A 24,696-nucleotide genomic window follows, 5' to 3' on the forward strand; every position below is an offset into this window, starting at 1 on the left:
AAAAAAAAAAGGAACTGCCAGACTGTGGCTGCACCATCTTACAGAGGTTTCTGATCTTTCCACATCCTTGTTAACACTTGTTACTATCTTTCTGATTCTAGCCCTCCTGGTAGGTTTGAGTCGGTCTCTCATGGTGGTTTTGCTTTGCATTTCCCTGATGGCTAATGATGTGTTGAGCAGCCTTTCACGTGTCTGTCAGCCATTTGCATATCTTCTTTAGAAAAATGTCTTTTCAGATCCTTTGCCCATCTTTTCTTTAGGTTGCCTTTTTATCATTGATCGGTAAGAGTATTTTGTATGTGATCCAATCCAGATCTGACATTTCATATATATTAGTGGAAAATATTTGTTATTTTCCTTCTCTGACAGGTTTCTACCTTACGCGGGTTCTGGCTTTGGCAGGTGTTACTGTATAACCTTTTGCACCTGGCTTCTTTCACTGAGCATAATGTTTTCAAGGTTCATCCACGTTGTAGCAGGTTTCGGGACTTCCATTTTGTGACCGAGTAATACTCCAATGTGTGGATGGACCGTGTTGTGTTAATCCACTCATCTGTGATGGACACTTGGATTGTTTCTGGCGTTTAGCTGTGTGAGTGGGCGTATCCAGCATCACTCATTTGCTTCCTCTCAGGTCATTCCTCTTACCCAAGCCCTGAGTGGGCCTGTCGCATCAGGCTTTGGTTCCTGTTCATGTTATACAAAGCACAGACAGATGTGCACACTCCAGGACATCTGATGGGGCCGTTACAATTAAGGTTTTCAGACCTGCTGCCCTTGGTACCCTCTTGCAGGCCTGCAATTTCTGCTGCCCCTAGCCACACCCCCAACACCCACAGTCCCAGCTTCTCAGCCAGGACCAGCCTCCTTCTTTCTTCCCAGCCACCCGCCTTCAGAATCTGCCTCTGGGACAGCTCACTCCTCCCAGGCATTCCAGGGGCTTCTGGGGCACAGGTTTCACATCCACATGGAAACAGGATCTTGAACCGAGGAACTGGTCACAGCTCAGCCGACTCCCAGGTCTCAGACTCTGTGAAGATGAAACCACTTGCTGTCAAAAAACCAAACTCACCGCCATCGAGTTGATTCTGAGTCATAGCGGCCTCCATTGGGTTTCCAAGGCTGTAAGTCTTTACGGAAGCACCCTAGACCATCTTTGTTCCTCAGAGCAGCTGTTGAGTTTGAACCAGCGACCTTTTGGTTAGTGGCCACATGCCTTAACCTCTGTGCCACCAGAGCTCCTTCGTTGCCGTCAAGTTGACCCTAACTCCTGGGACCTTATATGCATCACAGTGGAACTGTGCCCCGTACTCTTTCAATGGCTGACTTTGTAGAAATAGATCACCAGGACTTTTATCTGAGGTACCGCTGGGTGGAGTCAAACCACCAACCTTTCATTTTCCAGCTGAACACTTAACTCTTTGCACCACCCAGAGACTCCCTTTGAAGATGAGGCTACGTCAGAAAAGCGTGTTTGGGAGCCAGAGGAGAAGATGGCCACACTTTCTGTCTCTGGGAGAAAGGCCCTCGTTTGAGAATGTTCTCTGAAGCTGTGATCAGAAAGCAGGGTGGCTGGGCACAAGCGGCAGACCCCCGAGTGTGGAATAATTTAATGCTCAATATTTAACAAGAAAAAGGGGCTCCACGACCAGTGTAGAGAAGGGTATTTTTCTTTTTTTTTTTTTCTTCAACAAAAAGCATTAAAACATTCACTTCACTTTTTGACAAAGATCATTTATTTCCTCTCCTAAACTTTTGTGAGTTGGATGTTGTTATTAACTGCCATCGCGAGTCGGCTGCGACTCACAGCAATTCCTTGTGTGTCGATGGAAAACGTGCTCCACAGGGATTTCAGCGACTGATTTTGTTGGTAGTAGATCGCCAAACCTTTCTTCCAGGGCACCTGTGAGTGGACACAACAGGCCTCCAACCTTTTGGCTGGTACCCATTGGGGCCACGCAGGAACTCCACAGGGAGTTGAATAGTGTCCCCCAAAATTCGTGTCTACCCAGAACCTCAGAAGGTGACTTTATTTGGAAATCAAGTCTTTTTTTTTTTTTTTAACTTTTATTGTGGTAAAAACATACACAAGACATTCACCAGCATAACTTTCACATTTATAGCTCAGGGACATTGATGACATTTCTCATGTTGTACTACCCTTATTGCTATCCTTTTCCAAAACATTCTACCACCATTAACATAAACTCAATGCTCTGCATAACAAAACTTTCCCTTGCCCCCCTCCCTCTGACCCTTGGTAACCACTAATAATCTTTGATTCCTCGGTGTGTGTGTGTGTGTGTGCGTGTGTGTATTTTTTTTTTTTTTTTAATCCCAATCTATCTAGGAATTTAGCCTCCCTTCCCATCCCATCCCTGGTAACAAAGAAAGAAAGTTTCCTTCTATGTATAAACCTTTCTTTGACTTTTTACAATAGTAGACTATTATAATATTTGTCCTTTTGTAACTGACTTATTTTACTCAGCATAATGTCCTCCAAGTTCATCCACATTATGCAGTGTTTTGCAGATTGTACATTATTCTTTAGGGTTGCATAGTATTCCGTTGTGTCTATGTACCACAGTTTGTTTATCCATCCCTTGGTTGATGGGCACTCAATGTTTCCATCTCTGCTATTGTGAATAGTGTGGTGATGAACATGGGTGTGCATATATCTATTCTCGTCCTGGCTGTCACTTCTTTAGGATATATACTGAGAAAGGGGATTGCTGGATCAAATGATATGGAAATCAAGTCTTTATAGCTGTAACTAAGGTGAGCCTTTCTAGGGGAGATCATCCTAGATTAAGGAGGGCCTTACAGCCAAAGACAAGTGTCCTTAGCAGAGGAGAAGAGACACAGACACAGCTGAGACAGCCATGTGACAGTAGAGGCAGAGATTGGAGTGATGTGACCACAAGCTCAGGACACCTGGGGCGCCAGAAGCTGCAAGAGCAAAAGGAAGCATCCTCCCTAGAGCCCCTGGAGGGAGTGTGGCCCAGCTGACACCTGGTTTCACACTGAGAAGAGAATAAATTTCTTTGTGTGTGTGTGTGTGTTTAACTTTGTGGTAATTTGTTACAGCACCCACAAGAAATTGATGCACATACCACAATAATGTTCTGATGGATAAAGGCTGAAATATAAAGCGTAAACTGGAGTGGAGATTGCAGACAAAAAGTCTGCAGAGATTGGTGGCGAATATGGGTTTGTGTATTTTCACCACAAAAGAAAAGGAAGGGAAAAAGTATAGATTGGTCTTGGTCAGATCCGGGTTAGGAAGCAGCCATAGACACCATAAAAGAAATGTCCCATAGGTCTGACTACCTGAAATGTAACCTTTGCATCAAAAAGTACCCTTCACTGAAGTCTGTTGGTCTGGATGTGTTTGAGCAAAGACAACAAAGCATTAATATCCTTCCTCTAAAGAGCTCTTCTGAAACAGTGAGATGAACAGTCAGTGGTTCAGTGAAACAAAATGGGCAACCAAATGAACAGTTTACAAAAAATTGAAACATAGCTCCTCAAGAAATAGTTCTTTTCAATAACTTATTTGTGGTTGTGGTTGTTGAGAGTGTACGCAGCATACATACACCAGTGCAGCAATGTCTCCATGTACAGTTGATGACATTCTTCGAGTCACGTGGTCATTCTCACCTCCTTTTTCTGAGTTGTTCCTCCCCCGTGAACATCAGCTCACTGTCCCCTAAGTCTCCTGTCTAATCTTTTGAGTTCTTGGTGTCAGTCTGACCCCATAGAAATAGGTCTTCAAAGAGCATCGTGCTCGAGGCGCACATTCTTGACTAGTTCAGCTAAACGATTCCTTGGTTTTAAGAAGACTTTAGGACACAGCCAGTTATTTTAATTGCTATCAATAGGTTGTACACCAGTGAGGGGACCAAAAAAAAAAACCTCACTGCCGTCGAGTCAGATCCAACTCATAGCGACCCCTCCTTGGGTTTCTAAGACGGTATCACTACAGAAGTAGATTGCCCAACCTTCCTTCCAAAAAGCGGTTGGTGGGTTTGCACTGCCAGCCTTCTGGTTAGCAGTCAAATGCCTTAGGTACTACACCACCAGAGCTCCTGTACACCCATAAAAAGTTGAATTGACAAAATTCACATGATAACATTTACAAGGATAAATGAATAAACAAATAAAAGGAGTAGCTGCTTAGGCTGCTTACGTACAATTAAACACCTCATGGGACTTGGTTCTTTTGTTTAGGGTCATGCTTTCACGAGACACCCCAGTTAATTGGCCTAATCACCGTTTAGTGCTTCTGTTCTGCCACCTAGATTGTTGCATAGCACCTGGGGTCTTAAAAGCTTGCAGCTGGCCATCGAGGCACGGCATTTGGTCTCTATTCACCTGGAACAGCAGAGCTTGAAGAAAGAGAGTCAGGATACAGAATGGGTAGCTCCTTGCCTCTGTGCCATGAGACCAGAGAACGGGATGGTGCCCGGCTACCATTCCTGAACATTTTGATCAGACTCCATAGAAGAATCCTGATCAGAAAGGGGGGAATGCTGAACAGAATTTCAAATTGTCATGGACTTTAGACTTTCTGGAGCCATGGAAGGTAGATAAACCCCTGAAACTATTGTCTTGAAGTAATCTTTAACCCTTAAACCAAACATAACCTCTGAAGACTTCTTAAAACTGAATAATGTTGTTATGTGCCGTCGACTCGGACTCGACTCATAGTGACCCCTCCTTGGGTTTCCGAGGCAGTATCACTATGGAAGTAGATTGCCCCACCTGCCTTCCAAGGAGTGGCTTGGTGGGTTTGAACCACCAGCCTTCTGGTTAGCAGTCATGTGCCTTAGGCGCTGTGCTACCAGAGCTCCTGTAGATGAGCTTAACTAATAGAACAGTCTGGCTTGAGCACTATGCTCTTTTAAGATCTATCTCTATGGATTCAAATTGACAACAGCAACTCGAAAGGTTAGATAGGAATCTTAGGGGGAAGTGAGTTTATGTTAATGAGGGAGGAACAACTGAGAAAAAGTGGGTGAGAGTGGTTGCACAACTCAAAGAATGTAACCAATGTCACTAAGTTGCACATGTAGAAACTGTTGAACTGTATGTTTTGCTCTGTATGTTCTCAAGAACAAACTGAATAAAATGTAAAAAAAAAAAAAAAAAATACAACTGCTAGTGGCAGTTTGATTTTAAAAGAAAAAGATGATGATGACTTCAGGTAATGGTAGTTGGGCACCATCCAGTTCTTCTGGTCTCATGCACAGGAGGTAGTTGTTCATGGAGGCAGTTAGCCACACACTGCATTTCCTCATATTCCTAACTCCTTCCTCGGTTGCATCAGGCAAATGGAGACCAGTTGTACCTGGATGACCCTTCCAAGCTTTTAAGACCCCAGACACTATTCAATGAGCTAAGAAGTAGTACAGAAGCACTCAACATGATATTAAGCCTGTTAACTGGAATGTCTTGTGAAGCCATGATACTAAACCAAGAAACCAAATCCCATGGTGTTTGTTTGTACATAGGTAGTCTTAGTAGCTGCTCTTTTTTGTTTTTATTGTAAATATATCATGCAAGTTTTACCAATTCTCTCTCTTCTCAATAAATAATTTTTAAAAATCCAGCATTGTAATCAAGAAAAGTAAGTGGCAAGATACTTTTTTTGTGCCTAACTGACAGACATGTGGTTTGAGGAAAAATAATAATATGTGGTGCTGGTAAAGATGCCGTGAGATAGGCAGTCGTTCATTCTGCTCCAGGTGGACCTACTGATCAGACAGGCCATTCTGGAAGTCAGTTTTACAGATGAATCAGGGATTTTCAGAGTGAGCATAGGTTTGGTCCAGACAAGGGGCCTTGCCTGGTGTTGTGGGTACAAAGGTACATGTTACAGTAAGTGCTGTTTATGGAACAAAACGATGTTGGGCTTTTGGGGAGATAGTACACCTTGTGGTTTTTGCATTGGAAGCAGTGTGGTCAAGGAGTTGACTACCAGGCAGCCAAGAGGTTTGTGTTGCTCATGAAATGTCCTAGTCCTGAGGATCCAAGGACTGGCACGCACCAGGTGGAGGCAACATGGCATAGGTCCAGGGGCTTGAAGGTGGGCTGGTTGTGGGGTGGCCAGCTGTGTGCATGGTAGGCTTCTCTGCAGAACTGGGCAGGCTGGTGGGACAGGCGGAGTCCTGGTTGGTGTCATACGGGAAGAGCCCCTGCCTAGGACCACTGCCACCCTGCTGTGTGTTGGGGGCTTTGAAGTGGCTGCTTCCTGTCAGATTGGTCAGCAGCCTGGCAGATCTGGCAGGGAGTGGCCTGAGCAAGTCCACTCAGCCAGCATAGGGTCCTAGGGGTCGCCGCCATGCTCAGGCCGGACAAACCGAGGGCTCCAAGGCCTGGAGGGACTGAGTTGGCAGTAGCGCCCCTTTGGGTGCTTTTGTGCTGGGACACCCACATCAGGAATGTTACAAGAGGATGAAGACAGGGGCCCTGCTACCCAGTGGTGACAGGATAGGCCATGCTGGGGACACATTTATGGCAAGTGGGACGAGATCATTGGGGGAGCAGGTGGCTGTGGAGTGGACACCCCAGAGACAGAGCAGCAGAAGAATTCAGAGGGGGTCCTGCATGTTTAGGGCCGCACCGTCCACAGTGAAGAGGGCCAGGCAGGCTGGGGATGGTTTGGGCCAGCAGGTTGGCCTGGCTGCAGCTGGGCTTGGCAGGCATTTTCAGTGAACACTGGGAGGAGGTGGTGTGCAGTGGTCCACAGGGTGGTCAGGGGAGGGAAGTACATGCTCTGGGCCACATGGAAGTGTGTAGGGGGGGGGTGAGGCTCTTCCTGGGCCTGGGGGCATCAGGGGAGCTTCAAGATGGACAAGGGTTGACCAATTATCTCTGTTTTTGTTGGTGGTAGTGGTTTGTGACTTTAGGGAGCCCCATGTGTTACTGAGTTGAACTGCTCCATAGGGGTTTTTTGGCTGTAATCCTTATAGGAGATTGCCAGACCTTTCCTCTGCAGCACGACTGGATGGGTTTGAATTTTTAGGTTAGCAACCAAACGCAAACTGCCTGCACTACATAGACACCTTCATTTGTCTCTGGTTGTAAGGCAAAAGCTGTTTCCAGGAGGGTACCTCACCCAGGTGAGTATGAGCCTTGCCCTCAGTGGCCCAGATGGGAGAGAAGGGAGGACACTGAAACTTTTTCCCTAGGGTCTCAGAGGGGTGCTGGGGATGACAGGGGCCCCCAGGCCATCCAGGGCTTGGGAGCTGTGGGTATGTTGGGAGGCGTGGCAGGTAGAGGGGAAGCTGTAGCAAGTAGGTCTGGGAAAACACAGGCTAGACCTCTCGGGCTCCTGTGAGTGGCTCCCAGCTGATTCTGGCCACCCAGCCATGATTGAGGAAGTGCCTGCTCTTCATTTCCCACCCCTTTCTGCCTTGGGCAATCCTTATCTGCTTCCTCCTAGCCTGGGAGTAGACCAGGCTGCAGCTCTGTGGGGACCAGGCGTGCATCAGCTGGTCCTATGACTGCCCCCAGCCCCTGAGGTTTGCTGGAGGGCTCTCAAAGCGCTGTGGCCTTACTGCATTCAGCTTGTCCAGCCAGTGAAAGTGCAGGGTAGACCCTTCTCAGCAGGTGGTGTGTGGGCTGCGGGAGCCTTTTGGTGTCCACATTATTAGCACATAACCTCTCTGTGGTCAGAGCAGGTCATCATGATGAGGGGACAGGCGTGTTGTTCAAGCTACTATCCTCCTACACCAGGGTTTGAACAGTGAAGCTCACAAGCTGAGCCAGACAGCAGCTGTGGTGCACACCTGCCACCACCCTGAGAAATCAGGTCATGGGGGTCTATATCTGAAACTCAGGCTCTTTGTGTTTATATGTGTACATGTGAGCATGTGTGCTTACATGTGCCCCAGTGTATACATGCATGTGTGTACATGAGGGTGTATACAGGTATGTGCATGTTTGTGTGTGTATGTTTTAGTGTGAGTGCACATGAGCCTGTGTGTAGTGCATGTGTATATGTACACACATGTGAGGGTATGAGTGTGTGCTTTGCACATGTGTCCCAGTGTGTGCATCCCTGCGTGTGCACACACATGCATGTTTATCCATGTGTGTGCACATGAGCATGTGTTTTTATGTGTGCCTATGTGTGCATGTATGCGTACGTGTGTGTCCCCAGTGTACAAGTCTATGCTCAGTGTGTTCACACATATGTATGCATGCCTGTATACAGTCTGTGTGGCTGTGTGTCAGTGTGTGCATACATTTGTCTGTATATCCACAAGTATCTGTGCATGCATGCATATGTATACTAGCATGAGGATGTATGTTCTCTGGCATCTGTGCATGCATAAATTATGCATACTCATGTCTGTGCACATATGTCTCTGTGGGCGTGCACATGTGTGTCGTGTATACACGTGCATGTGAGTGTGCTTGGGCATGTGTCTGCCTGTGTGTATGCAGCCCTGTATGCACACGCATATGCATTTATGTGGCTATAACTATGTTGCATCTCTTTGGAGTCTGGTTCCTGCATTTTCCACATGGCTTAGAAACCCGCAGATCTTTGTAAACATCTCAGGGCCATGCAGTGTCCACCATGAGTGGGTGTTCCGCAGTTAACTCTCGTGCTACCTGGGCTGGCCAGGTGAGCCAGTGCCCTGTGGCAACTTGTACTACTGACACCGTCGTCACAGATTTCAAACCATTTCCTCAGAATGGTGTGCTAGCCACGGAGTTACTGGACCCAGGGTTTAACATTTTGAAAATAGAACCAGATGTTTTAGAAACATCAGCTGCTGGGGAAATGAATCCTTTCATAACCCACATGGTTGTTTTTAAACAGCTTTAAGGCAGTACTCAGCTGGTGACACAAAGGTCAGCAGTTCACACCCTCCCATTGGTGCCAAAGAAGGGCCCAGTGATCTCTTTCTGTAAAGATTACAACCTAGAAAACTCTATGGAGCAGTTCTGCGCTGTCACAGGGAGTCACTGTGAGTCAGAATTGACTCAATGGTACCTAACAACAACAGCTGTGCTACAATAAGCTGCCCAGTTGGGAGCTCTGGTGGCGTAGTGCCTAAGGTACTTGACTGCTAACCAGAAGACTGGCAGTTCAAACCCACCAGCCACTCCTCAGAAGGAAGATTGGGCAATCTACTTCCATAGCGTTATCACCTTAGAAACCAAAGGAGGGGTTGCTATGAGTCAGAACTGACTTGACAATGCAGTAAGTTTGGTTTGGTTTTTGGAAGCTACCCAGTTATCCAGTCTCCCGCCTTAGGCTCCTGAAACTTTTAGGAGGAAGGACCATGGCTGGACTTCTGGAGAGCAATGTGATGGGCAGAACTCTGGAGAGCAACACATTCAAAGCCACGTGTTTGGCCGCCATCTTTGAGAAGAGCACAGCTGTTTGTTTCCCACTCAGATCAAAGTACCATGGGCAACAGATTTGGTTGCTATGCAATGCATACATAGCCTTGTTGGCAACAATAATTACTAAACTGCTTTGAACTGGTTTGAAGCCCGGCTTTAAAGTGTTAAAATGCAAAGATGTCACTTTGAGGACTAAGGTGCACCTGACCCAAGCCATGGTATTTTCAGTCACCTCATTTCTGTGCAGAAGCTAGACAATGAATAAGGAAAACCAAAGAATTGACACTTTTGAATTGTGGTATTGGTGAAGAATATTGAATATCACGTGGACTGCCGGAAGAATGAACAAATCTGTCTCAGAAAAACCACAGCCAGGATGTTCCTTAGAAGTGAGGATGGTGACACTGTCTCAAGTCCTTTGGACATATTGTCAGGAAGGACCAGTCCCTGGAGAAAGACATCATGCTTGGTAAAGTAGAGAATGACTGCTGATGGGTATGGGGTTTCCCTTTGGTGTGATGAGAATATTCTAGAACTATAAAGAGGTGGTGTTTGTATAACACTGTGAAGACTAAATTCCACTGAATCGTTCATGTTGTTGTTGTTGTTGTAAGGTGCCACTGAGTTGGTTCTGACTCACAGCGACCCCACATGTAACAGAATGGAAATGCTGCCCAGCCCCATGCCAGCAAAAAAGAGGAAGACCCTCAACAAGATGATCTGACACAGTGGCTACAACAATGGACTCAAACACAAAGATTGTAAGGATGGCATGGGGCTGGGCAGCAGCGTTCCATTCTGTTACATGTCGGGTCGCTGTGAGTCAGAACCAACTCAGTGGCACCTTACAACAACAACAACAACATGAACGATTCAGTGGCATTTAGTTTTCACAGTGTTATACAAACACCACCTCTTTATAGTTCTAGAATATTCTCATCACACCAAAAGGAAACCCCGTACCCATTAGCAGTCATTCCCCATCCCTCTCCTCGGCCCCTTATAACCGATCTACTTTCTGTCTCTGTGGATTTGTGTGTTCTGACATTTCATATAAATGGAATCAGACACTATGTGGCCTTTTCTGTCTGGCTTCTTTGGCGTCATGTTTTCAAGATTCATCTACATCGTAGCATATGTTAGGCCTTCATTCCTTTTTAGGGCTGAGTAATATGCCCTTAAGGAGGCCTGGTGGAGCACTAATTGAGCACTCAGCTGCTAACTGAAACCTCAGTGGTTCAAACCCACCAGCTGCTGCATGTGAGAAAGATGAAGTGGTCTGCTCCTGTAAAGATTTACAGCCTGGGAAACACTGTGCAGCAGTTCTACTCTGTCCTATAGTCTATATGAGTCAGAATTGACCCAGTGGCAATGGGTTGAGTTTGGTTTTGTGGAATATTTCCATTGCATGCATAGCTGTTGATGAACACTTTGATTATTTCTGCCTTTTGTTGATTATGTTGCTATGAACATTGGAGTACACACATCTATCTGAATATGTATGTTCAGTTCTTGAGTATACATGTTTCTGGTAGAAAACCACATGGTAAATACTTTAGGCTCTGCGGGCCACAGGGTCTCAGTTGCAGCTGTTCAACTCTGCACCCCGCTTAGATGTTCCTGCTCCCTTGAAGCCTTTTCCAGCCCTCCATGATAATCACCCCTCTTACACAGCATTTATTTTTGTATTTGGTGCACTCTCACACTGGGCTTTGAGCCAGGATCTGTTTTGACTTTGTCTCCTTGGCCATCCTGGCTGGCTTACAGTGGGCTTACACATGGGACCCCTGCCACATTTTTTAGCTTTGCACTAGATAACACCAAGGGGGCTGAACCAGCATCAGCTGCATTTTCTCTTTTTCCCTGCAACCTCTTCAGAAGCACGTACATCTTTTTCTGTTGTTGAAAATATACACAGCAGAGAACATACGGACTCGATAGTTCCTATGTGTACAGTTCAGTGACGTTGATTACATTTGGGTTGTGCAGCCATCCTCACCCTCTTTTTCTGAGTTATTCCTCTGCCATTAACATAAACTCACTGGCCCCTAAGCTTCCTATGTGACCTCTCACGTTGCTGTTGTCAATCTGATCCTGTATAGGTCTTAAAAGAACACAGTGCCCAAGCCAGTCTTTACTAGTTAAGCTAAACTATTATTTGGTTTAAAGATTGTTGCTGTTGTTGTTGTTATGTGCCGTTGAGTCGGACCCGACTCATAGCGACCCCTCCTTGGGTTTCCGAGGTAGTACCACTACGGAAGTAGATTGCCCCATCTTCCTTCCGAGGAGTGGCTGGTGGGTTTGAACCGCCAACCTTCCGGTTAGCAGTCAAGTGCCTTAGGCACTATGCTACCAGAGCTTAGGGGAAATTTCTGGTTTAAAGTTTAAAGATTGTCTCAGGACAGTAGTTTCATCGGTTCATCCAGCCTCACGGACCTTTTTTTTTTTTTTTTTTAAATGAACTTTTCCGTTGGTCATAATTTTAGACTTTCAGAACACTTGCAAAGTCAGTACAGAGCTAGAGAATTGCACCGATGGCACCCTGTTTCCCCCGCCCTCTCCCTAGCCCCCGGCCCCGTCTACCCCCCACCTCAGTTCCCACCTGGCCGCAGTGCAGTTTTCCCAGCCCAGGACCACACAGGCTCATTTCCGTTGACCACACTCTGGGCTTTTTCGGATTTTACCACTTTGTCCATCATGTGCCCTTCATGATCCAGGACCCCATCCAGGTACGCCATTGAACTTAGCCGTCCTGGCTCCCCTGTCCCCGGGTCCTTGGTCTTCCTGGTGACACATTGGCTATTATGAGGATAGGCAGGGGTCCTGCAGAAGCCCACCCACCCCATCAGGATGTGTTTCTTACAAGTAGATGGGGTGGTAGGTGTCAGCAGTAGAGGCCCTTTGAACATTTTCTCAGGGCTCTTGGCACTTCTCTCCAACTCGGCCCTCCTCCCCGGGGGTCTTGGCGGTTATTCCTCCCCAGGGATCTCAGGGATTCTCTCCAACACAGCCCTCCTCCTCAGTGGTCTCAGGCCTTCTGAGTCTCAGGGCGGGGTTGGTTCTGGCTGGCAATACTAGGACCATCAGAGCTGCTACCTGTGGGTCAAAGGTCCCATTTAGGGACAGCTGAAGGCTCTTCTGCCCTCCCCAGAAGCCCTGGATGATTATGTCTGGCCTTGGGGCAGCATCTGGTCAGGGCAGGGGCTTCCAGACTCTGTTCTGATGCTTGTGGGACCTGCAGTCCATCTAGGAACCAGTATATAGGACCTCCTGTCTCAGTCTCTTAATGCTGCTATAACAAATCCCACCCATGGATGGCTTTAAAGAACAGCTGCTATTGTCTCATAGTCTTGGAGGGTGAGGTGGAATTCAGGGTGTAGCTCTAGGAGGAGGGCCTTCCTTGTCCGTCTGAGCTTCTTGCAGTCTGTGGCTCCTTGGCAGCCTTCACATGGCCTCTGTCTTCCCCCCTTTGTGCTTCTGTGTCCCTGTCTCATCTGCCCTTTTTATGACTCAGAGGTGATTAGGTTTAGGACTCACCCTGTACTATACGGCCTCATTAACATCACAAAGAAAACCTTATTTCCTAACACATTAGTCTCCTAAAGCTGCTGTCACACAGATACCACAAATGGGTGGCTTTAATGAACAGAAATTTATTTTCTCACAGTTGGAGGGCCTAGAAATCTGAAATCAGACTTGTGAATTCTCGAAGGCTCTCTTTTGGTTCTGGGGAAAGATCTTTGTCTCGGCTTGTGGCAAGTATCTTCCTCTGTGTTGGTGTTTGCTTCTCTGGGCCTAATCTGCTCTTTTTATTGTTTTATTTTATTTTATTTTATCTTTAATTTTTTCCATTGTGCTTTGCGTTCAGATTTACAAAGCAGATTTGTTTTACATTTAACAGTTCATGTACATTTGATTTTATGGCCCTAATTACAATCCCCAACCATGAAACACTCTCTTCCCGTCTCCTCCCTGTGACTACCCCTCCCTGTGCCCTGCTTAACTGTGCACTCCTGTCTGTCCAGCTTTCACTCTGTGTGAATGCTGCCCCTCTGGTGTCTCATAGTTGATCGATCTAAGGGGTGCATCTCCCTAGAGCTAGTGGGTAGATCTCCCTAGGGTAGGTGTTCTGCACGTAGGTCTTTCTACCATTGATGATCTCTTTTTAAAAGTGATCGGTTTAACTGTGGTCTCGAGACCATGGTTGTAGGGGACATCAAGCTCAATTGGTATAACATACTACACAAAAACACTTCTACGTCCTACTTTAGCAAGTAAGGACTGGGATCTTAAAAGCTTGCAAGTGGGCATCAAGATGCAACAATGGATCTCTTCTCGTCCAGAGCAAAGAAGAATGAAGAAGGCCAAAGACGCATGGGAGCAGTTAGTCGAAGGAACTAGTAGACCATGTGATCCGCAGCCTGTATGACTATCAGATCAGAAGAACTAGATGGTGCCCAGCTACCACTGTCAACCACTCAGGGGGGGATCTGTGTAGGAGATCCTGGATAGAGAGGGAGAACAATGTGGGACAAAACTCAAAAGCATTAAAAAAAAAAAAAAAAAGACCAGGTTTGCTGGTCTGATAGAGCCTGGTGAAACCCCTGAGACTATGGCCCCTAGCTGCCCTTCAGGTCTGGAATTGAACTCACTCCTGTAGCTTAATAAAACACCAGCATATGGGCTGAACATTTACATCAGGTAGATACACTCCTCGGAGAGATCAATCATGAAAGAACAGAGGGGCAGTGTATGCACAGGGAGACAGTTCAGAGGGCAGGAGTACATGGGAAGGAAGGACACAAGGAAGAGGTAACTACAGGCAGGGAGTGGGAAGAGAGCTGTTACATTGTGGGGAATTGCAGTCAATGTCATGAGATAAAATGTATATGAACTGCTGTATGGGAAATGAATTTGCTTTGTAGACTTTCAGCCAACTTGCAATAAAAATTTAAAAAAAAAAAAAGATTGGTTTAAGATACACCCTACAAGTGATGTGGTCTAGTTAATATAACAAAGAAATCCCTACTTCCAAATAGGAGTATAACCCCCCAAAAAAATCCAAACTTACTGCCATCGAATTGGATCCGACTCATAGCAACCCCTTCTTGGGTTTCTGAGGCAGTATCACTACAGAAGTAGAATGCCCAACCTTCCTTCCAAAGAGTGGCTGGTGGGTTTGAACCGCCAGCCTTCTGGTTAGCAGTCAAGTGCCATAGGCACTACACCACCAAAGCTCTTAACTAGGGGTATATTCACAGATATAAAAAACCAAAACCAAAGCCACTGCCATTGGGTTGATTCCGACTCACGGTGACCCCGTGTGTTAACAGAGTAGAGCTGAGCTCCAGAGGCTTTATCTTTGCCTGTAATCTTTATAAAAGCAGACTGCCAGCCCTTTATTCTGCTGTGCCACCAACCTTTGGGTTAGTAGTCAAACACAAACCATTTCTTCCACCCCAGCACCTTCCACAGGCATAGGTGTTAGGATTCCTATGAATTTGTGAGTTGCCATCCGTTGGAGTCTGATTCATGGCAAACCCATGTGTTACGGAACAGAACTGCACTGTAGGGTTTTCTGTGAGTCAGAATCGACTTGACGGCACACAGTAACAACAGTGCTTACGGAAGCAGATTGCCAGGCCTTTGTTCTACATTCCTTCGTTCCACCTTTACATCATCAGCTGAGTACAGCCTTCCATGGAATTCTACACCTGTTTTGGGGAACACAATTCAGCACACAATACACAGGCGCTGGGGTTAGGGTTCCTATGCGTATTTTGGGAGAACACAGTTCAATCCACAGCACCCCTACTCTTTGGAGCCCTAATTGTGTTCCCCTTCCCTTGCAGATCCCGCAGACACGCACCCTGAGCCCTGAGGCATGCGGAGCCCGGGTCAGCGGCGGCAGCAGCAGGATGAGTGCCAGCGAGGCAGACAGCCGGGCTGGCCCCGAGCAGGCAGCCTACCACCTGCACATCTACCCGCAGCTGTCTGCCGAGAGCCAGGCCTCCTGCCGCGTGATGGCCACCAAGGACACCACGACGTCCGACGTCATCCGCGATGCCATTGCCACCTTGCAACTGGACGGCTCCAAGCGCTACGTGCTGGTGGAGGTGAAAGAGTCAGGTGGCGAGGAGTGGGTGCTGGACGCCAATGACTCACCCGTGCACCGCGTGCTGCTGTGGCCACGCCGCGCCCAGGATGAGCACCCTCGCTGCGACGGCTACTACTTCCTGCTTCAGGAGCGCAACGCTGATGGCACCATCAAGTACCTGCACATGCAGCTGGTGTCACAGGAAGCGGCTGCCCGGCGCCTGGCGCAGCGCGGCTTCCTGCCCTGGCAGCAGGCCGATTTCGACGACCTGTGCGACCTGCCTGAGCTGACCGAGGCCAACCTACTGCGTAACCTCAAACGACGCTTCTTGCAGCAGAAGATCTATACCTATGCTGGCAGCATCCTCGTGGCCATCAACCCCTTCAAGTTCCTGCCCATCTACAACCCCAAGTACGTGAAGATGTACGAGAACCAAGAGCTGGGCCGGCTGGAGCCCCACATCTTCGCCATCGCCGACGCGGCCTACCACGCCATGCTGCGCAAGCGTCTCAACCAATGCATTGTCATCTCGGGCGAGAGCGGCTCAGGCAAGACGCAGAGCACCAACTTCCTCATCCACTGCCTCACCGCACTCAGCCAGAAGGGCTACGCCTGCGGCGTTGAGCGCACCATCCTGGGCGCTGGGCCTGTGCTCGAGGTAACGGGACGTTGGGGGGACTGCAGACGATGAGGGCAGGAAGAAGGAGGGGGAGCGCTCAGGACAAGCAAATCGATGTGCGCTGTGCAGGGGGTGTGGGAAAATGGGCAAGGCGTAAGGCAGTGTTGGGGGCTCTGAGGGGCAGTAGCCAGGTGGAAGTGGCCCTAGAGATGATTGTTGTTGAGGTGGGGCCACCCATTGGGGGTCATGGGTTCCACAGAGGCAGCAGAGAGGAAATCCCCCAGCCTCCCCTGCCCTCCAGCTGGTATCCCCATTGGCCAACCCCTTGAGCACCGTGGATGTATCTTTGTGGGTGAGCCTTCTGGGTGTGGGTCTGGAAGAGTCCACGCAGCATCCCATGCTCATGGTCGTCTTAGGACAGGGTGCGTTATATGTTTCAGAACAGCATGGTACACCATCACCTGGTGAGGGCTGGGGGTGTTGTGCTGGCCAAACCCCATGGGAGCCATCGATGATGTGTCATGAGCTTTCTGGATCTGGGTCTGGAAGAGACCATCAGCATCCCTTGCTTGCGGAGCTTTTAGAATAAAATGTGTCGCGTGTTTAAGAGCAGCATATTACACCATCACCTGAGGAGGACTTGGGTGTTGTGCTGGCCGAACCCCTTGGGAGCCATCGATGATGTGTCTTTGTGGGTGAGCCTTTGGACACAGGTCTGCAAGAGTCCACACAGCAGCTCTCAGGGGTTTTAGGACAAGGTTACATTTATGTTTGAGAAGAGCACAATGTGCCATCACCTAGTGAGAACCAGGAGTGATGTGCTGGCTCAGGGGTCTGCGACTCCGGGTCTGGAGTCCTGGTCCCAGACTCTGCTTGATGGGCTGAGACCCTTAACAGAGTGGGTAAGGTGGGTGTGGAGTGGCTGCACCACCTGGCTGCCTCAACCTCTACCTATCTGACCTTGACCCTGGGCTCAGGAACTATGAGGCCACCCGGGAGGACTGCTGTGAGCGTTCACTGCAAGTCAGCCAGCACCTGCTATATGCATTTCTGTTCCTTGGCGTCTCTGGGGTCAACACCCAGAAAGTCGTATGTAACAGAGGATAGGGCCCTATGCCAGTACTTGGAGCCTGTCTTTCACTCCTCTATGTTGTGAACTGCCCTCAAGTTGGCTCCAAGTCACAGCAGCCCCACGCACAGTGGAAACGCTGTCCAGTCTTGAGCCGTCCTCACGATCAATTGCAGATCAGACCATTGTGATCCCTGGGGTTTTCATTGTCTAGTTTTTGGACATTGACCACCAGGCCTTTCTTCCTAGTCTGTCATCATCTGGACACTCCACTGAGACTTGTTCAGCATCCTGGCAACACATAAGCCTCCACTGACAGACATGTGGTGGCTGGGCCTGAGATGCATTGACCAGGAATTGAACCTGGGTACCACAAACCAGGGGGCTGTGGGAACAGACGAGGTCTCCATGAGTCAGAGTCAGCTCAGCAACTGGTTATAAGAATAGAAAAGTTCTCTCTCAGTCCCGGAGGCTGGAAGTTTCAATTCAAGGTGTCAGCAGGGCCCCACTGACTCTGGAGCCTCGGGGGGAGGATGCTTCCTCATCTCTTCTGCTTCTGGTGGCTCCAGGTGTTGCTGGGCTTGTGGCCACATCGTTCCAGTCTCTGCCTCCCTCCTTACGTGGCCTCCTGTGTCTGTGACTTCCCTTGTTTTCTCTTCTACAAACACTTGTCCCTGGGTTTAGGGTCCATGTAATTGATCCAAGAATGATCTCATCTCAAGAGCCTCATCTAGCTCACACCTGCAAAGACCCTTTTTCCCTCAAGGTCAGTGTCATCAGTTCCGGGGGTCAGGATGTGAATGTATCTTTGTTGGGGGGGGGCATTCTGCCCTCTGCAGTACTCACAGAGTAACAGCTGGTGGACTTAGGTGTTGCCAGCCCCAATGGCCACCCCATAATGGGGCTTGCTGTGGGCACAGCTTACCCTCTCCTCCCTCCCTTCAATGCTGCCCTCAGGGATTCTGGCACATTATCCCAACCGTCATCGAGGACCGTTGGTCACCCCGAGGAAGGCATCAGCAGCGCCGTGCGGGACAGGGAGGCCACATCTTCAGACCTCCTCTAACCCCACAAGAGGAAGACAGAATCACCATCAGTAGCCTAAGGCCTATTTCTGCAAGGTCAGACATGCTGCCTCCCTCCAGCCCTTTCACCAACCCTGACACCAACCATTCCTCCCACAGCACTCACCACCTTTCTGCTGGGTTCAGTAATTCACTGCAGTGGCCACACAGAACTCACAGATTATGGGGTTCATTAGGGAAGCACCAGGCTACAATTCAAGTTCAGGAAAAACACTCAGTCTCTCTCAGCCATCCGTCTCTCAGCCAACAGGCTGTCACAGTCTCTCTCCCAGCAGTGCATGTCCCTTGGTGTCTCTCTCAGCAGTGAGTGTCTCTTGCATCTCTTTCCGAGCAGCAAGTGTCTCTTAGGAGCACATGTCTCTCAGGAGTGCGTTTCTTCTCAGCAGCACGTCCTTCTCAGTCCGTAGTCAGAGAGAGAGAGACTTCTGCCTCTATGAGGCCTCCTTTTGAGCCTGACAGAGTGGCCAAACTAACCAATCATAGAATCAGAATTCTAAACACCTGAGAGAGAGCGAACTTCCCAGAACATTGCTTTGTGCCACTCCCAACAGAAATGGATAACTTTAACAATGAGAAACTTCTCAGTTGCTCACAGCAAATTCCACCACGGAATTTACAAAGACTTACTCTAGAAAAGCCATACCAGGTAATTCCTGCAGCCCATGAGTCACTGGTCACCTTGCTGGGCTCTCCAGAAGGGCATGGTGCAATTGCTGTTCCTTGCAGTTCATGACCTGCTTGGGGGACAGTGCCCCCACTGGATTCCAAACCCAGTACCATGAACACATCTCCTGGGACATCAATTTTGAAAGACCCAAGTCCAGGGTTTCTCAGCCTTGGCACTGTTAGCATTTGATTCCAGAACACACTCCGTAATGGGGGCTGTCTTGTGCACTGTGGAGTGTTTAACACCATCCCTGGCCTCTACCCAGTTGATGCCAATAGCATTCTTCCCTGATCCAGTCCTGACAACTACAGATGACCCCAGACAGTCCTCTGGAAGGCAGAGTCACCCCAGACGAGAGCATCATTCTTCTCCCAGAGCTATTCTAAGTGCTAAGGGTCCCAAGTCCCTTTTTTGGGCATCTCCAGTCTGTTCTGAAGCTCCCTGCCCCTGCTTTCCCAGAACCACACAGTACAGACCTCATGCAGGAAGAACATTCTCCACTCTGAGGGCAGTGGCCGGAGACACACGATCTTAATCCCTGACCAGGGTACCCACACGCCCTGACTGGAGGAGAGCAGATCTCCAACATGGACAACTAAGAAATCTATGCACATTCCTAACCTCAGTATCAGTGACATTTGGTTACAGAATATTCTGTGCAGTGGGGGCCATCCTGTGCACTGTAGGGTGTTGAGCAGCCTCCTTGGCCCCCACCCACTCAGTGCTAGTAGTACCCCCTTACCTGAGTATAACAACCAAAAAATGTCTCCAGACATTGCCCAGGATCCCCTGGGGACAGAATCGCCCCCACTGAGAACCGGTGCCTTAGAGTCAAAGCGCAGAACCCCACAGGACCCAGTGTTCTTTTAGCTCAGGTGCACACCATTTGGAAGCTGTCATTTGTTGTGGTTGTTAAGTGCTGTCGAGTTAGACTCGACTCATAGCATCCCTCCTTTGGGTTTCCGAGGCAGTATCACTACGGAAGTAGATTGCCCAACCTTCCTTCCGAGGAGTGGCTGGTGGGTTTGAACTGCCAGCCTTCTGGTTAGCAGTCAGTGCCTTAGGCAGTGTGCTACCAGAGCTCCCTGTCATAAATAAGCTCCAGCAATTGTGACATGACCCAGGCTTCACTTCCTAGTAACGAGAATTTTCATTCCTCATGCACTTAGCCTCCCGGGGTGTAGGTTTGGGTCCACAGTCTCAATCTGTCCTCTCTGAGCCTCACTGCGGCCCTGCCCATCATACAGGTGAGAAAACCGAGCCCCAGGAGATGTGCTGATGTGTTAACTTTCTGTGGCTGCCGCAGCAAAGACCACAGACCAGTGGCTTATGACAGCAGGAGTTTATTCTCTCATCGTTCTGGAGACCAGAAGTCTGAAATCAAGGTGTCAGCAAGGCTGCACCCCTTCTGGAGGGCTTAGGGGAGGATCCTTCCCTGCCCGCGTTTCCTGGTGGCTCCAGGCATCCCTGGCCTTATGGCCGTGTCAGTCCAATATCTGCCTCCACCTTCACATGGCCTTCTTCTCTATATCTTCTCTTTCGTTTCTTGTAAGGACCCTGGTCTTTGGATTTAGGGCCCACCCCACTCTAATAAGTTCACTGGGTGTTCCAAACGTTTAGCACTTGACCACTAACCTAAAATTTAGTGGTTTGAACCGACCCAGCAGCACCGCAGACAGAAAGCCCGGCACTCTGTTGTCATCAAGATGGCAGCCAAGGCAACCCTATGGAGCAGTCCTATTGGTAGCACGTGGAGTTAGCATGAGTCAGAATTGAGTTGACAGCAATGGGTTTCTAATCCAGTGTGACCTCATCTTAACTTGATCACATTGCAAAAACCTTTTTTTCAAACAAGGTCCCACTCACAAATTCCAGGGGTATGGATATGGACATGTCTTTTGGACGTGGGGGGGGGACACAGTTCTGTGACCACAGCTGGGCAGCCCCAGGCCACATTGCAGGCAGCTAGCCGTGGCAAAATCAGGGTTTGGACCCAGTGTGCCTAAACCCTACCCTACCCTACTGCCTCTCCTTGTGTCCTTGTGGAAGTTTCCAAAGAGCTCTGCCCAGCCCCCAGCTGTCTGGGACTTTTTTCAGCTCTCCAAAAGGAGAAGTCAAGCTGTGGTGAGGCCCAGGCATGCTGGATGCCCCAGCGGGGACTGCAGCCTCCCTGTGCAACTCGTACCAAAAAAACAGGAAGGAGCACTGTGGAGAGCCTGTTAAGGTCAGCTGATGGCAACAGGGTCTGCCCCCGATGGACGCCCTGTATCTTAGTTTTTAATTTTTATTATTTAAATTTTATTATGATGTGGGTGAAAGTTTACAGAGTAAATTCATTTTCCATATAGGAGTTTGTACACATTTTGTTTTATGACATTGACTGCAATTCCCACAATGTAACAGCTCTCTTCCCACTTCCTCCCATAGTTACCTCTTCCCTGTGTCCTTCTTATGCATTCTGACCCCCTGAGCTATCTCCCTGCACAAACACTGCCCTTCTCTTTTCCCATGATTGACTACTCCAAGGAGTGTATCTACCTGGTATAAATAAATGTTCATCCCATATGCCTGTCTGTTATTTGGCTGGAAGCCACGGGAGTGAGTTCAGTTCCAGACCTGAAGGGTAACTGGGAGCCATAGTTTCAAGGGTCTCACCAGGCTCTATCAGACCACCATACCTGATATTTTTTATGATTTTGAGTTTTGTTCCACATTGTTCTCCCACTCTATCTAGGATCTCCTGCACTGATCCCTATCTGAGTGGTTGATGATGGTAGCCAGACACCGTCTAGTTCTTCTGGTCTCATAGGCTGAGGTTTGCATGGTCCACCAGTCCCTTGGACTAATTGTTTCCATGCACCTTTGGTTTTTTTCATTCTTCTTTGCTCTGGACGAGGAGAGACCCATTGTTGCATCTAGTTGGACACTTGCAAGCTTTTAAGACCCCAGCCGCTACTCACCAAAGTAGGATGTAGAGCAGTGTTTTTGTGTAGTATGTTATACCAATTGAGCTTGATGTCCCCTACGACCATGGTCCTGAGCCCACAGGTCCAACTACTCACTCCCTCAGGGTGGTTGACTGTGACTAAGAAGTTATCATAACTTTGCCCCTTTTTAGCTCTGTTATATATGCGGACATCCTTACAGCACGTACATGTATGTAGAAATACCATTTGCCTACCTTCTGTACAGTCATGGGTGTATTCCCTTTTGCCTGCACACACCTGATCATTCACCTGTCTAGTCGTCTATTTACCCGTAGGTTAACGTCTGTTATCCCTGAGAACACAGTATCGTATATGTAAAGTATCGTATATATCTTTGTCATCTGTACCTCTCGTGCGCCTCTCTGTGCCGTGTTTTAGTTTCTTAGTGCTGCTATAGCACAGTTACCACGAGGGAGGGGCTTTAAAGAACAGAAACTTGTTTTCTCACAGTTTGGAGGCCAGAAGTCCGAATATCGGGCACCAGCTCTAGGGGAAGGCTCTCTGTCAGCTCTGGAGGAAAATCCTGGTCTCTTTTTATCTTCTGGTCCCTGGAGATCTCCGCCTGACTTGTGCCTGTCCCCATTTGTGTTGCTCCCATGCGTGATCTGCTTTTTATATCTCAGAAGTGATTGGCTCAAGACACACCCTATACGGTGACCTCAGCAACAAAACAAAGAAAACCCTGTTTCCCCATGGAATCCCATCCACAAGTAGGTTGTTTTTAGCTGCCATCAGTCAGCTCAGACCTCATATATGCAGAGTAGAACTGCTCCATAGGGGTTTCAGAAGCAAGTCACCAGGCCTGTCTTTGGTGGCAACTCTGGGTGGATTCGAACCACTGACTTTTTAGTTAACAGCCGCTTAACTGTCTATGCTGCCCGGGGACTATCTCAAAGGTATGTTGTTGTTGTATACTATTGAACTGAGTCAATTCTGACTCACAGAGATCCTGCAGGACAGTGGAACTGCCCCCCAGGGTTTGCAAGGCTGTAATCTTATGGAACTCTGGTACCATAGTGCCTAAGGCACTTGACTGCTAACCAGAAGGCTGGCGGTTCAAACCCGCCAGCCACTCCTCAGAAGGAAGGTTGGGCAATCCTACTTCTGTAGTGATAGCGCCTCAGGAACCCAAGGAGGGGTTGCTATGAGTCGGGTCCAACTCAACGGCACATAACAACAATCTTATAGAAGCTGACTGTCACATCTTTCTCCAGCAGAGCGGCTGGTGGGTTTGAACTGCTGACCTTTCAGCTAGCAACCAAGTGCTTTAACCACTGTGCAACCGGGGCTCCTTATCTTACAGGCAGAGGTTAGGATTCCATATATTCTTTTGTAGGGCACAGTTTAATCCATCCTAAGAGAACTGTTTACTGACCCAACCAAAAGGCCAATGCCATTGAGCCGATTATGACTCATACCAAACCAAAAACCAAACTCATTGCCATCGAGTCGGATCTGACTCATAGCAACCCCTCCTTGAGATTCCAAGGTTGTATCTCTACAGAAGTAGATTGCCCAGCCTCCCTTCCAAGGAGTGGCTGGTGGGTTTGAACGACCAGCCTTCTGGTTAGCAGTCAGATGCCTTAGGCACTATGCCACCAGAACTCCGATAGAGACCCCCATTTATAGCCTTAGACAGAAATCTTTATGGAAGTAGATTGCCTCGTCTTCCTCCTGCAGGGCAGCTAGTGGATTTGAACCGTGGACCCTCTGGTTAGCAGCCAAATGCCTTACCCACTATGTCACCAGAGTTCCTTTTGCTTGCCAACCCAGAAGCACATTATTTTCAGAAACTGTTGTTTGAGCTAGGAGCTCTGGTAGCACAGTGCCTAAGGCATTTGACTGCTAACCAGGAGGTTGGAGGTTCAAACCCACCAACCCCTCCGCAGAAAGAAGACTGGGCGATTACTTCTGTAAAGATTTACTGCCTCAGAAATCCAAAGCGGGGGTCACTAGGAGTTGCAATCAACTCGATGGCAGTGAGTTTGGTTTTGGGGTTTTTTTTTTTGGTTGTTTGAGCTGGACCCCCTTAGTGGTGCAGTCAGTTAAGCACTTCACTACTAACCAAAAGGTTGGGGATTCTAGTCCACCCAGAGGCACCTTGGAATAAAAGCACTTTGGAAAACTCAGCCATTGAAAACCCTGTGGGATGGAGTTCTACTCTGACAGACGTGGGGGCACCAGGAGTCAGAGTCAACGCCACAGCAGTGGGTTCAGTTGTTCAGCTCTGGAAGCGCCAGGAGTCCAGAAAGCAGGCTTCCCCGGGCGCTACCTGCCCCGGACCCTCCCAAGAACCCAGAAACGGAACTGCAGACGGAGCGACCTGAGTCATTGGCCGCTCAGAGGGGGCTTGCCACATAGCGCCACACAGAGCACCTTCCTCTCCGTGGCCCCTTAGACCTGAGCTCACCAGCTGCCACCTTGCTGCTCTGAGCGAGAGGCCGGCCCAGGAACACTTACAAGGCGAGACTCACACAGTTTCATTTTGAAAGCAGAAGTGAAGCATGGGTCCATCTTGCTGGGCTATTTTCCAGGAGGAAGGAGGCCAAGGGCCACAGCTAGGTATAGCCAAGGTCACTCATACTAGCCCACTCCAGACTAGCCCGGAAGAGAAAGAAGGGCCATGTATGCACAGGGAGACAGCTCAGGAGGCAGGAGTGCATAAAGGAATGGACACAGGGAAGAGGTAACTGTCGGGAGGAAGTGGGAGGGAAGCTGATGAATTATGGGAAATTGTAATCAATGTCATGAGACAAAGTGTGTGTGAGCTGCTGTATGGAAAGTGAATTTGCTCTGTAAACTTTCA

The 24,696-nt window shown here is 48.6% G+C and overlaps 2 protein-coding genes across 2 annotated transcripts in view; one reads left to right on the top strand and one right to left on the bottom strand.

Annotated features, from left to right (window-relative positions):
• Positions 1–12,104, bottom strand: part of HAUS8 (HAUS augmin like complex subunit 8) — a 75,008-nt gene extending 62,904 nt beyond the window's left edge. Inside the window, exons 1-2 of the mRNA XM_042781590.1 lie at positions 11,969–12,104; positions 6,050–6,170 (exon numbers count right to left, since the gene is read on the bottom strand). Coding sequence (XP_042637524.1) covers positions 6,050–6,170; positions 11,969–12,104 — 257 coding nt within the window. The remainder of the gene's footprint in view (positions 1–6,049; positions 6,171–11,968) is intronic.
• Positions 12,105–15,284: 3,180 nt separating this feature from the next.
• MYO9B (myosin IXB) overlaps positions 15,285–24,696 on the top strand; it is a 90,267-nt gene continuing 80,855 nt past the window's right edge. The window contains exon 1 of the mRNA XM_007945457.2: positions 15,285–16,121. Within this exon, the coding sequence (XP_007943648.2) occupies positions 15,285–16,121 (837 nt within the window). The remainder of the gene's footprint in view (positions 16,122–24,696) is intronic.

Source organism: Orycteropus afer, unplaced genomic scaffold, assembly GCF_000298275.1.
Source record: "Orycteropus afer afer isolate SDZICR_OR568_19922 unplaced genomic scaffold, OryAfe1.0 scaffold00136, whole genome shotgun sequence".
In the NCBI taxonomy this organism is placed as follows: Eukaryota; Metazoa; Chordata; class Mammalia; order Tubulidentata; family Orycteropodidae; genus Orycteropus; species Orycteropus afer.